Here is a 14,334-nt window from a genome sequence, read left to right as displayed (position 1 = left end):
CTCTTGATTTTATGCAAGTTTGTGGCTTGCCCTCTGTTAGGAAACTTCAACCCCTTTTTTTAACCATAATCCCCCTTAAAGATGTGCAATGATCAGACATGATAGAAGAGCAAAACGTTTGATCCAAATAAATTTTAATGTGGAGGGAAAAAAAACATACGACAATGAACAATGAATTCATAAATTGTGCAAAACACAGTAAAGAACATAAACAAAAAGAAAGGCACAAGTAATTTGGAATTAAAAATATCTGACGCGGATAAACCTACAGGAGGGGGTGGGGTGGGGATGTACCGGGGGTACATAAGCAGCAAATGGCAAACAGAGTGGTGTGTGTATATACAGGGGGGCAGTATGAGGGTTACACTGCATTTACATTAGGATAGAGGGTACAGATCTGCTAAAGCTTTTACTTTATATTGTGTTTTATGATAAAAGTAATGCCGTGTGCCCTTACCGTCCAAGAAGTGGCAGCCAGTGACATTATATGAAGGTAAAAATGTACAGGGCTCTGATCTTTTAGGTATAAAATGCAGAAAACTGTTTCACACAGCTCCTTAAAAGGGACACTCCAGCCTGGGGTCATTATATTTTATTAGGGAATTACATTATTAGAAATTGTTTGAAGGGACCCTATGCTATGAAACAAAACTGTACCTGTGTAACATCATGAGGGATGTGTGAGATTATTCAGACACCAGAGGTCTTACGATCACAGCAAAGGTTATATACTGTATATTACAAAACGGCAATTCTTCGTATAGGTCTCCCCATTATGTAATTACATTAAAGGGAGTCTACCATTAAAAAACTTTTTTTTCTAGGTAACATGTCAGAATAGCCTTTAGGCTGTATTCACACTGAGTAACGCTGGCGTTTTTTGTGCTTATTTTTGCACATAGCGCCGCGTTAACGCCGCGTAGCGCCGCGTGTACGCCGCGCTATTTTGCAGTGGCGTTGCCCGGCATTAACGCGGCGTATATGCGGCGCTATGTGCAAAAATAAGCACAAAAAACAACAGCGTTACTCAGTGTGAATACAGCCTTAGAAAGGCTATTCGTCTCCTATCTTTGGAAGTGCTCTCTGCTACGCCGTTCGTTCGAAATACCGGTTTGTACCGGTATGCTAATTAGTTCTCTCGCAGCGATGGGGGTGGGCCCCAGCGCAGGAGATATGATGGGGGCTTCCCCATTGCTGCTCGAAAACCGACTCCAGCGCCGCCTGTCTTCTTCTGCTTCCGCCCCTTCCTTCTTCAGCTTGACGTCGGACGCCTGCGCAGTACGCTTTGTTTGGCGAAGTTCGCCGAACGTACTGCGCAAGCGCGAAATTGCGGTGTTGGCACTATGGCCGTGGGCATACACAGTACGTTCGGCGAAGTTCGCCAAACAAAGCGTACTGCGCAGGCGTCCGACGTCAAGCTGAAGAAGGAAGGGGCGGAAGCAGAAGAAGACAGGCGGCGCTGGAGTTGGTTTTCGAGCAGCAATGGGGACACCCCCATCGTATCTCCTGCGCTGGGGCCCGCCCCCATCGCTGCGAGAGAACTAATTAGCATACCGGTACAAACCGGTATTTCGAATCAACGGCGCGGCGGAAATCACTTCCAAAGGTAGGAGACGAATAGCCTTTCTAAAGGCTATTCCGACGTGTTACCTAGAAAAAACAGTTTTTTAATGGTAGAATCCCTTTAAAGTTCTGTCAGCAAATTGTCGATAAGTCTTGATCATTTTCATTCTATGGGGTCCCCTGAACCTAGATGTCCTCATAATGTAATCCCCTAATGTGTCAGACTCCACAGAACTAGAGCATGCCACTAAATACACGGATATAGACAACGATATATTCCTCAAAATAATCTAAGTAAAAAATAGCATTGTTCCCGACAGCAACCAATCGGATTCCAGTTACTTTTCTAGTGCACTTTGAGAATGAGAGCTGTCATCTGATTGGCTGCTGCTTCACAATTTGAGTTTTAATATAGATATATATAGTGAGTTCCTATGGTAACATGTGTTACTGGAATGTATAATAAGTGGACTACGGGTACTACAGCACAACGCACCGACGTCCAGTGATATGGCACAATAAGTCGTTTCATATTGCTTACAATAAAGGGGAGGGGTACATGAATGTGCAAATATATCGTACCTATAATGCCGGCACACAATAAGGAAATGTGGAATGTAGAAATAAAATTATCATTTCACAGGTTAAAACATTTCACAGATTAAATCTACTGGTGAATGAGACGCTTATTTTCTTACGCTCTTGAGATAGATTTACTCTTCTGCTCCAGTCACAACTAGAGCTGCATTTACAATTCATTGCAAACACTGTATTCCCTACAGTGCATTGTAGCACAGCATACCCTATGCAGTCAATGGAGCAACATGTGGGATGTAAAGTTGATGACCAGCAAACAGCTCTGGCTGTGACTAGTGTATACAGCATAATATATATTATATATGTATATTAGATGGACAAATAGCCTTGCTTGTAGGCAAGCAGGTTCTATATTGAATACGTTCCCTGTTTAGAATTTTGGCAATTTCAGATGCTGGTGGTTTAGAAGAAAAAAAAGATGATTAAAAATTAAATTAAAAAAATGTGGCTACTAATTTTTGTTTTCACATCTATATGTAAAAAAATATCTCTGAAAATGGTGCAGACAAACATTCACACACAGACTAGATACATTGGTACAAGGATGTATGAAACATGAAGAGATCCTCAGCATATCAAATACAAGGAGTCGACCCGCCACATAACAGCCCACGCTCCAGCACTGCACTGCCTTGGCACTACACTACATTCCTGAGATTTTAGGGTCCTGATACAAACTGACTTCTCTATGCCAAGTGGAAACAAGAGAATAACGTCGGAGTGGCGAGAGCATTACAACAGCGTTCACATGATCGGGGACTACTGAACAGTGACCAACAAGGTCAAAGAAGTGGAAAACTGGGCAGTCAAAATTGAAAAAAGGGAAACTGGCCAGGAAAAGTGAAGTGTAGTTGGACATTTACTGTCTTAATGGGAACTTTTTAGCTTTACAGGTTTTGTTACCTTAAACCAGGGGTAGGGAACCTTCGGCTCTCCAGCTGCTGTGAAACTACAACTCCCAACATGCTCCATTTACTTCCATGGGAGTTCCAAGAACAGCAATGCAAGTATGCATGCTGGGAGTTGTAGTTTCACAACAGCTGGAGAGCCGTACGTTCCCTACCCCTGCCTTAAACTGAACAATGGGGTGTCCTCCCCCACTAAGCATTCTTCCCAATGAGCAAGTCAGGAGCTAAAACACAGCTTGTGACCTATGCCCCTCTGGGGAGAGGGGATGGGGTCACTATTCCCCTGACAGGCACTTTGGGAGCCAATTAGCCATCCAGACTGTAAATAAAGCTAGATCATTGTATAATGAAAAATGTAAAAAGGGGGGTAGCCAAATTTTGGCACACACGTTGTTTTGAAACTACAACTCCAAGCATCTATACTCACTCTGCTGTCCTTAGAAATCTTATAGCAGTAAATGGAGCATGCTGGGAGTTGTAGTTTCATGAGAGCTGGAGTTCCGAAAGTGGCTAACCCCTGATCCAAAATGTTCTAATGTTCTTTACATGTTAGCTCCTCACCACGTTTAAGATCTCTGATAGTAAATCTAAACATTTCTGTCTACATTCACAGTCTTAGGGAAAGTTCAGACTGGGTTTTTTGGTCCGGAACCTGAAAAAAAAAAAAAAAAAAAAAAAGGTAGCCGCAACTGAAAGCCGATGCACTGCAGCAGCATCCAGTCGCGCACTCCGCTCCAGATTAGGCCCAATGAATAATAGTTGGAAGGAGGGAGTGTCTTCAGGCCAAATCGTGAGGCAAAACGGCCTGAAGAACGAGCATGTCGCTCCCATTGATTTCAATGGGAGCCGTCTTTTTGGTCAGGATTTTGAGGCGGATACGGCCTCAAAATCCTGACCCAAAAACTCCGTCTGAACTTACCCTCAGGCCCCTTGCAGATGACCGTGGGCAAGATCCATGTGCTACCCATGTTTTTCGCAGATAGCACACTGACCCATTCATTTGTATGGGCACATGCACACAACCATGTTTTTCAGTGATCAGTGTGCGAGCCGTGATTCTGCACCACATCAGATAGAACAGGTCCTATTCTGTTCAGGAACAGACTCGCCCATAGAAGCCTATGGGAGGACGGCACACAAATGTACTCAGAGTGTCATCAGTGTTTCATCCATTTTTGCGGACAATCTAGGGATAGAAATAGATGTTAGGGCTCGTTCACATCAGCGTTCTCCTCTCCGTAGTTCAGGTTTCCATTTCCTGCCTAAAACAGAGCAGGAGACGGAAACCTGCAGGAGTCTCTCACCCATTCATTTGAATGGGTGAGAAAGCTGTCCGGCCGTGAGCGGCGGTGAGCGTTTTGCGCTGTCCGCCGCGAAACCGGGTTTTTTAATCCGGACACAGAGTCGGACATGCAGTACTCTGTGTCCGGATTAAAAAATCCGCTTTCGCGGCGGAGAGCATAAAACGCTCACTGCCGCTCACGGCCGGACCCGGTCTGTGGTTTCCGACTTCTGGCATGCAGAAGACGGAAAGCTCAGAACGGACAGGTGAATGCTAGTGTGAACCTAGCATTACCTGTGTTTTTTATGATGGATCCACAAACTAGGATCACACACTGATGGCACACTGAAGACACTGTCTGATTTTGTGGATATACTTCACTGGTGCTGAAGAAACACAGAAGACACACTGTCCGCAAAAACTGAAGAGCAATTACTAGTTTGCTGACCGCAAAGTATCCACGGTCGTCTGCAAGTAGCCTTAGGCTGTTTGCACACGATCGTGGCCGTGTTCAGTGTGCTATTGTGTATTTCACAGATAGCACACTGACCCATTCATTTCAATGGGCCTGTACACACGACTATGAATTTCACGGTCCCGTGTGCAGGCCAACAACCATCTGCAACCGGCCTTACATTGTATTCATCCTATGCAATGTGTGGCACATGGTAAAATGAATTAGTTTGCAGTCCACACTGTTTGCTAGCAGAGATCTCAAAAATGCTGTGGAAGTTGAAATAAATTCTATTAGAAAACTTTTTACTGTACACTGCTTCAGCTTTTTACAGACTGGCCCTTTAAAGAGCAGGAGACCTAATGGCGTACCCATCCCTCAAATCAAGTGTCCAACCCCAAACTGGCCAGCTGCTGGTCAGAAGGGCGGACAGGACTCTAGTCCCCTGCTGTAGAATTGCTGCAATAACAGGTACTGTTCGTGAAATCACAGTGAGGAACAAAGTGCAGAGACTGATTCACTTCATACAGAATAATAATAACATTAATAATAAAAGATGCAAATAATATATATACTCTATATACAGTCACAATCCTGAATGCTGCAATGACGTGCCTCTGGAGAATACGCATCACAACCGCCGTTCTATCAACTATTATCATCATATATTTACCCGAAAGGAAGGGAAAATGAGTGCTGCTCATGACATCCACAACTTCACACATTTGGTAGATGCCATGCAAACACTGAACAGCGCAAAACCCCCAATGCTGGGGAAGAATGAAATAACGTGGAACTGCTGCAGAAAAACAACCAGCGAGTTCAGTTTCCTCTAAAAGCATTAAAAATACCATTCCTCTTTTATTAGCGATATCCATTCCTGGGAAAACTGGGTAAGAACCAGAATAGTTGTCATAAGGCTTCCACATTATGTGTCTCCCAACTTTCCAAGAGTCCTGAATGACCAGTCTGCCTACTGATATAGCAATACATTCCTTCCGAGGCAAATCTGTCAAATCAGGAGTGTGAGAAAGCGGTGTGTCTAGCTATACAACCATGGATCGATTCCTAGGCAGGTCAGGAAAGTGGGAAAGCTGGATATGAAACCCTATCGGAGCTGTAACTACAGCTTTACTAGTTGTCATCCAGCTTTCCAAAAGTCTTCAAAGGCCAATCTGTCTAGTTATGCATTAATACCTAGCTTTCCCAGAAACAAATATGACAGTGAAACAACAAGTTGGGGATCATTTTTTTTCCAGATTTTTGGGGTAAAATGAGAGTCTACCATCCTCTTCTAATATAGTTAAAAAAAAATGAAAACACCCCTAAGTACAAGACTGGAGGACACAGTGTGGGGGTCATAACAGACAGATGTTCCGCCAGCAAACATAGTCCGTAAAGATAAACCCCTTCAGCGCCATTCCCCAAACCTACAAACATGATGGGAAGCGAGGACCGCTCAGAAGCTAAAACCTGCGGTATGCTAACCAGTCTCCTCCTGTAACCAGAGTCCTATGGAGAAGTCAGTAAGGCACCGCGCGGAATATCCCAAATTCTGTGACGTTCAAGGAGAGCTGGCGGCACACAGGCTCTATACAAATATATATACATATATATATATATATATCTTCACATTTACAGCAGACAATTGGGGCCGGGCTGAAGGGGTCACACTTTGCGGACGAAAACAGCGATATTTGGTTAACAAAAACGTTTGTTGTATTTCACAGTTGACTATGACAAAGTTGGGATTTTCTTTTTGGCCCATATAAAAATAAGGTATCGCAACTGAAAAGTGCGGGAAATCCAAAGAACAGACGGACGATTCCTCAGAGAAAGAAAATATTTACATCATTTGGTTTTAACCCAGAAAAGAAGAGTTTCATGCTATCACCATGGGCACGTCATCTGAGAAGCCGGTGATCATTGGAGCATCATCATCATCGTCACCTGGTACGAGAAGAAAACACAAGTCACTGCATGAAAAATATGGTAGTGCTACTTCTAGTCAAGTGGTAGTACCACCGCCAATACCATAAAGACTGGATTGTTATAGCGCATAAACCAGCATCTGAAAATCCAGAACATTGCAAAACTGCCGTACCATGCATATTTAAGGGATAACAAAGATAACTACATGGGATATTCTAGTTATTGTGATAGTGACAGAGGGTTCTGCAGTTACTGCTCATGACCACCAACCTGCCCTAACTCATCAACTCAGTGATCTACAAGCTGCCCCCTCCCACTCTCCACATTCCTAATATCTTACATGTTATTCTTCTTAGGAATATGATCCTCAAAAGATTTGCCAGGACTTCTAGTACTAAAACCTGTGGGTTCTGGAAACAAATTTGAGGTGAGAGGACATCTTTCTTAGAATCTTAGATGTGTTACTGGTGGAAGACCTTCAGTCCTTGCAGTGGCATCACACATTAACCTATCCCCCATCCCAGTGGTACACCAGACATTATAATTTCATGTCCTCCTCTAGTTGCCCCCACAGTTTCATGTGCACCTCTAGGTTACCAACACAATTTCATGTCCCCATTCAGTTGCCCCCACAGTTTATGTCAAAGGGGTGGAAATGGAAGAGAAATCTGAGATGGACGTTCACTAGTGCATTCCATTTGTCTCTCCATGTTTTATCTTTGACTTGTTTTCTGACTTCACCTTTGACTAGATCTAAGTTGTGCTGATCCGTCATGTCTGACCTTGGCTTGTATTTAACTACCAAACCCATCTTGCCTGCCCTGAACTTCTGCTTGTCTAGGACTTTGAACATATTCTACCTGCTCATAACCTCGACCTGTATTTGACCACTTTTTTGAGTGACCCCTGATACTTTGCATTGACGTTTCTCTGGCCCTTTGTCAACTGTCACCTAAACCAACAACCTGCTAATATCCCCTCAGCAAAATCCAGATCCTCATGGAGGGGAAGGGGGTTGTTAAACAGTAAAACAATATTGAGGCTATTTAAACAACTCCCTTGGGAATGGACCAAAGTCAACCCAGTTAGATGGCATGGTGGGTCCACAAGCAGCTGCCTCTCAAAGTCTGTTCAGGCCATAGAGCCCTGCTGCCAAGCCAAAGCCCTATTTGCAAGACTTCTACCAGGAGCTCTGATGTCAATGTGATCGCAAATTGAATGATTCAATTCAGAAATATAACTGCAACTCATCTTTTAGACTCTTATGAGTTCTGTTCAATTTGCTCTGCAAGCTGAGTACCTCTAGTAAAGCTTCCACCAACTCCACTTTCCATCGGTTTTTCCACTTTGCAACTACCTCTGACTACAAGCTATGACAGAGATTGTAAAGAAAGTCATGGATTTCTGAATCAACACCTAATCCATTTTGACCTCTGAGCATCAGTTTACCTCTGATCAGATAAAGGTGGCATTCATCTTCACTTTGCTTTCTGCCTAAGCACTTGCCTGAGCCAATCTATTATGGGAATGTGGAAGACCTCAGATAAATTGTAACTGTTCTTGACTACCTTCCCTATAGTTTTTGAGAAACAAGTTTATTCCTCCTTTAATGCTTTCGCTCTTCTCCATATTCTCCTTGTCCAATGAACAATATGCCAGCCAATTTCGCAGACTAGCATTAAAACTAACCTGAAACAGTGAAGCTTTGGTGACAACAACTCAGGTAGGGTTTGTCTGGTTGTATCAAAGATGAGTAGAGACCTCCCCACCTCCTTGGATGCCTTTACATTTCTAGCCACTCACATCGACCTTTGCTTCAAAGAACATTCCAGAGAGGCAGCAGGTGAAAAGAAGATTCTGAACTGGCTACCCCCTTTCATAGGTCTCTTTTTATGCCCACTGCCTCTTCCAAAGAGGAACCTACACTGGTCGAGCATGTCAAACAAATTGTGCATTTACTACGAAAAACACCCACTTTTGAGGGAAAACAAACTCTCATTTCCACTGTTCTTGGTCCACAGTGAAAACTTCATCTCTATCAAAGTATCTATCATTCACCTGCAGACTCCATTGTAGGTACCTTCTATTAATGCTTAACTACTTCCTGAGTCAGTTAACTTCATGAAGTACCCCCTTCTGCTACAAATTGGTTTATCAATAGGTTGTGCCCCACTGTCAACTCTCTCATCCTGGGCTTATCTTGGTTACAATCACATACTCCTGTCATTGACTGGAATACAGGACACATCCTCTGGTGGGGTCTCAGTGTTGTTCCAATTGCCTTTCTATGGTTTGACTTTCCTCTCAACCTACAATTCCCTCTAACCCATTCTGTCTACTACTGCAATATGCTTCCTACATAGAGGTTTTCAGTTTAAAATAAAACAAAGCAAAAAAAAAAAAAAAAAAAAAAAAAGCAGAGACACTGCCACCTCACCAACCTTTTACTCACTGGAACTTCCCCTCTTTGTGGACAACTATATCCACTTTCCATGTGTGAATTTCGGCTATATTTAAAAACATCAAGGAAAACCTCAAAAGGGATTTTTATCTAGAAAGCCACCTCAATGGCTGGAGAAGACTACTTCTATACAGAGGATGTACTGACTCGCAGTCACCAACAAAAAAAAACATTTCTGCTACCTCTTATTTCCAAACTCTTTGCAGAATTCATGGAGCCAAATTCTTCAGAAAATTGGATATTTGCAGTGCTTTGGCAAGTTGATGAATTGGACACTGCTAAAATCTCAAGACTCGTATGATGCCTTTTGGTCTCTGCAATGCTCCTACAGTCTTCCAGTAGTCTCTTAATGAGATCTTCAGAGATCTCCTCTATGGCTGTGTAGTAGTCTACTGGATGACATCCTACTATACTTTTCCAATTTTTTTGTACACCGAGTTCTATCTAAGTTTAGGGATAAGCATTTTTATGCTACATTTGAAAAAAAAAGAAATGTTTTTGCAAGATCCTTTTTTTCTTTCTTGGGATTCATCATGTCTGATCAAAGTCTTCACATGAACCTGGAGAAATTCTTGGCAATCCTGAATTGGCCTGGTCTTCAAACCATACAGAAGTTCATCAGATTTGCCAACTTTTATATGCAATGTATTACTGGTTTCTCTGTATTTGACGTTTCTATAACAGTTCTGGCTAAGAAGGGGGTGAATACTTAGAATCGGACCACTGTAGCTGAGAACATCTTTCTGGAACTTAAAAGGAACTTTTGTTTCTACCTGATTGAACCAAGCAATTCTTGGAAATTGATGCTTCTTCTGAAGGGACCACCACAGTCTAACCCAGAAGAACTCCAAGGGAAAACTAGTTTCTTGTGGATTCTTCTCAAAAGTTTTCACTCCTGCGAAAGGAACTAATCCACTGGACATAAAGTTACTGGCAATTAAAATGGCCCTGGAGGAATGCAGGTATTGCATTATCATCACTGTTCACAAAAACTTAACTTTAGTCAGCACAATGCTTGAATCCTCATTACGCTAAATAGGGTCTTTTTTTGAGACAGATTTGACTTCCATTTTTGTCCAGTCACAAAGAACACCAAGGCAGGTGCTCTCTCCTGATCCTTTGAGGTATCTGACCAAGTAGAGTATCTGTTTTGTAAAACTGTTGGGCTTGTTTCAATTCTGGTGGATCAGTCTCTTTTCAAGATTTCAAGGATTGTGCCATCTGTACCCAAGAGCAAGTCAAAAGCCATCTGGTTTCCTGCAATCTATGCCCGTCTCTGAATGTCCTTGGGAACACATTCGGAACAAAGCCCCCTAATATAAATAGGCTTCACGGTTCCTTGGTCCATTTGGGGTATTGAAACTCATGGACCTTCAAGCTGCAGCTCTCTCCCACTCTCCATGTTCCTGATTGTTTTCATGTTTCTTTCTCTTCAAACCTGTGTTCCTCAATAAATTCTGGTAGATCTGATTTTGGACTTTGATTTGAACAAGATCTGATGAAGCCCAAAGGCCCCGAAACGCATTATCTACTCTAGAATTTGTCCTTCAATAAACCGTTGCCGTATTTCAGGTATTGGTTTCAAACAACCCATCTACAAGGGATTGTGCGCCCACCAGGTTTTTTTTTTTTTTTTTTTTTTTGGTGAATCTAATTCACTTTTTGTTGGTCCTCAATAAATTATGTTATAGAACCAGATCCCAGAGTTGAATTTAGGGTGATAAACATCTTAGATTCTACAAAATCTGGAGGAATGATGTTCTAACCAGGGCAAGGGCTTCAGTCCTGTATAGAGAACATTGGAGCCCACTGAGAATGCTCATGACTTCCTCAAACGCCTCTGATGCCTGAGCAATATAGGTTCCTCACTTGTTACTTCCTGCAAAGGTCTTCTGCTACTACTTGCTGTCTCTCTGTATATTGACCTCAGCTTGTTTTCAGAATCCACCTTTTACCCTGACTAAGTTCTGCTGATCTAATTTCTGACCCTGGATTGCCTCTAACAACTGAATCTGTGCTGCTTGCCGTGATCTTCTGCCTGTCTATGATTGTATTCCCCTTACCCACAATCTCAGCCTGCACTTGACCGCATTCCTACCTGACGCATGATGCTTCACAATGGCATCTTTTTGGCCCTTGGCCAGCTGCACCTACACTGGGATTATTCCTAGAGGTAACAACTGAGAAGTCTCCCAACAGCAAAGTCCAGATCCCCATGTGGAGGTCACAGAGTGAACATCGGGTGGGCTACTTAAACTTCATCTACTTTGATTACATCTGTAATCTGATTAGTGGTGCAGCAGGGGAAAATCAAATGTAATATCTACTAATGGCAAAAAAGGGCAGGGATCTTCAGTTGTTTTTACCCCTTTTACCAATATATTAAAGAGAATCATCTAAAAGAATAAATACCACTAGAAAATGAAAAAGAATCTCCTTGTAAATGGTACTATGGCAGAAGAGAATGCATGCTTTCCCAAAGCCCTGAACAAAACACAGGATGAAGTGCTACATAATTCAACAGAACAGTCTTCAGGAGCCTAGAAAAGAGTTTAAAAAAGTCCACAAAATTCTTATATGATGCTCATCTTACCTATATCATCCCCAGATGAAAAGATGGCGGCTCCAAGGCGCGAACTGTAGTGACTGTTTGCAAATGCTGTAAAGCTGTTCTGAAGTCTTCGGTGTCGCATGTACAATATCACAAAGCCGCAACCAGTGGCCACTAACAGCAAGAATAAGACTGGGACTACTATCGAAGCCACATCTGAGGACTGGACACTAGTGGACGGCAGAGAGTCCATTCCTGAAAATAGCAAAGGAATGTATGTATGTATCAAATGTTTCATACCTACAACTGTCTAATATATGTTGAGTTTTAGTTCACTGCCTACTGTCAGTATATAGAAATATTTAGTGCTTGTTACAATAGTACCCAGTCTAGACACTCTTCTGGGCAACAAATTGCTTATACAGCTTTGATCCACTGTAACACAATCGGCACGCAGAAGAAAAATACAACCATTTACTGACAGCAAAAAGAGATGTTGGTGAATGTACAATATATATTGTAAGCCGATGGCTGGTCAGGTAATGGAGGGGGTGCACATCTCACCCAGACTACTAAGGAAGGTGAGATGAGAAAACTCCAATAGAAATGTTTGTTCTCAGCAGACAACTTTCGTCTGCTGAGCATTTTGGTAAATGCTCAGTACTGGGCTGGATTTTTAGGAATGACAGGTAGGTTGGTAGTGGGACCTGTCATTCCACCCCCCTCCAGTCCACACTTTGGGGATGTTCCAGCATGAGTCTGCCCATCAAGGGAGCTTAAGAAGCCAGCTCCAGCAGCAACACTTTGTAAGAGCTTGGCTGGCGAGCCAAAGAAAGAGGTCATATTTTTGGAGCTGTGTCCTGAGTTATTCAACTGGCTTTTTGATTTCTGTTATTCTAGGTGAGGTAACCTATTCTATGTTTAGTTAGAGCCTAGCCGGAAGCTACTTATTTTTGTATTGTTTCCTTTTGTTGCTGCACTATATTTTTGAGTGAAAATAAAATTCTACCATTGTTTTGGACTAAAGAAACTAGACTTGTGTGTCTGTGCCACCCTACCTAGCAACCCCAGACCTGACTATATATATATATATATATATATATATATATATATATATATATATATATACATATATACATACACACACACACACACATACACAAATACATATAAAATATATATATATATATATATATATATATATATATATATATATATATATATATATATATTAGACAGTTGCAAAACCTTTTCCTTAAACAATAGCAATTTAGCAATGTCCACAACTGTAGCAAATCAGAAATAGCAGATGGCCACTTACCAACAACCCTCTCCACCACCAGCTGATATCTTACCTGTTCCAAGATGGTCATAGAGAAGCATTGCTGGCTCCCCACAGATCTGACCACTATACAGACATCGGGCTTGGACGCTAAATGTGTAGCTGTGACCCAGTTTCAGGTTAGAGATCTTGAAGTAGCTCTCAGTTGTGTTTCCAAGGGAGATGGAGATGTTATTTGAGCTGTCAAACATATGCACTTCATAACCCTATAGCAACAAGAGACCAACACAATAAAATATCACCTCACTATACTGCATCAATTTACACTAGATGCCATTACAACCACCCTCAGTTACTCCTGTGCATTTTAGTTTTAAATCTTATAAAACTCCTTTTTTTGCAGGCAGATTTTGATTTTTTGAGTATAACAGACCATATAAAAACATATAAATTTAGGAAATATGGGCCAATTAATAATCTTACATAATAATAATAATAATAATAATAATAATAATAATAATAATAATAATCTTAGTTAAAACCTGAAAAGTTCCTTGCAATATTTTAAAATTTTTTAGGCTATACAATATTCAACAAATAATCAGGAAATTATACTCTGGTGCTGAATGAGTTCATACAGGCGGTAATATGAATAAACACAAGATAAGGAATGTCATGTTTCTACACTGTGATTCCAGAAGAGAGTGAACACAGTGCTGGAGTATAATACAGGCTGATATATGTAGCTGATGGACTTACTCTAGACTCATTGAAGTATTTCTCTCTCAGCGCTAAGCTCTTCCAAAACAGCAGAACGTGATCCTTTTCAATAATGAGCTTCAAGGCTTCAGGAGCAGACAGGGCAACTGAGAAGAGTAGATACAGCAAATTATGACAGAGCTTGATGATGTCTTTACATGTTACTGACTGCATCTGTATAGAGATGTGCTCAAAAATTAGTCATGTAATATCCATGTTCCAAAAGAAATGTATATAGACCAAGGCAGTTCATGAGTCCTCACAATTTCTTTTATTGGAGCCTTACTTGCATGACCCACCTTAAAACCCAAGATATACCGTAATCTAGTTTTGGTATTAAAGCGTAACTGACTTATAATTTTTTCTTAAATCCACAGTGCAGGTCAAGATCACCAACTTTGCAATATACTTTATATAAGAAAAGTGCCTGTTTCTCCACTTATTTGCCTCCTTCTGCCACTGATCAAATATGTGCAGAACTCTATGGAGAGGGGAGAGAGGAGTAAAAGAAGAGCTCCTCAAACAGTGAGACGTCTGTAATATAG

General features: G+C 41.6%; 1 protein-coding gene across 1 annotated transcript in view; it reads right to left on the bottom strand.

Annotated features, from left to right (window-relative positions):
- Positions 1 to 4,648: 4,648 nt before the first annotated feature.
- SORL1 (sortilin related receptor 1) overlaps positions 4,649 to 14,334 on the bottom strand; it is a 79,702-nt gene continuing 70,016 nt past the window's right edge. The window contains exons 45-48 of the mRNA XM_075280066.1: positions 13,790 to 13,896; positions 13,104 to 13,296; positions 11,791 to 12,003; positions 4,649 to 6,754 (exon numbers count right to left, since the gene is read on the bottom strand). Coding sequence (XP_075136167.1) covers positions 6,687 to 6,754; positions 11,791 to 12,003; positions 13,104 to 13,296; positions 13,790 to 13,896 — 581 coding nt within the window. The 3' untranslated portion in view covers positions 4,649 to 6,686. The remainder of the gene's footprint in view (positions 6,755 to 11,790; positions 12,004 to 13,103; positions 13,297 to 13,789; positions 13,897 to 14,334) is intronic.

Source organism: Leptodactylus fuscus, chromosome 6, assembly GCF_031893055.1.
Source record: "Leptodactylus fuscus isolate aLepFus1 chromosome 6, aLepFus1.hap2, whole genome shotgun sequence".
In the NCBI taxonomy this organism is placed as follows: Eukaryota; Metazoa; Chordata; class Amphibia; order Anura; family Leptodactylidae; genus Leptodactylus; species Leptodactylus fuscus.
The sequence above is the reverse complement of the archived record's forward strand: the minus strand, read 5'-3'. Positions and strand labels throughout refer to the sequence as shown.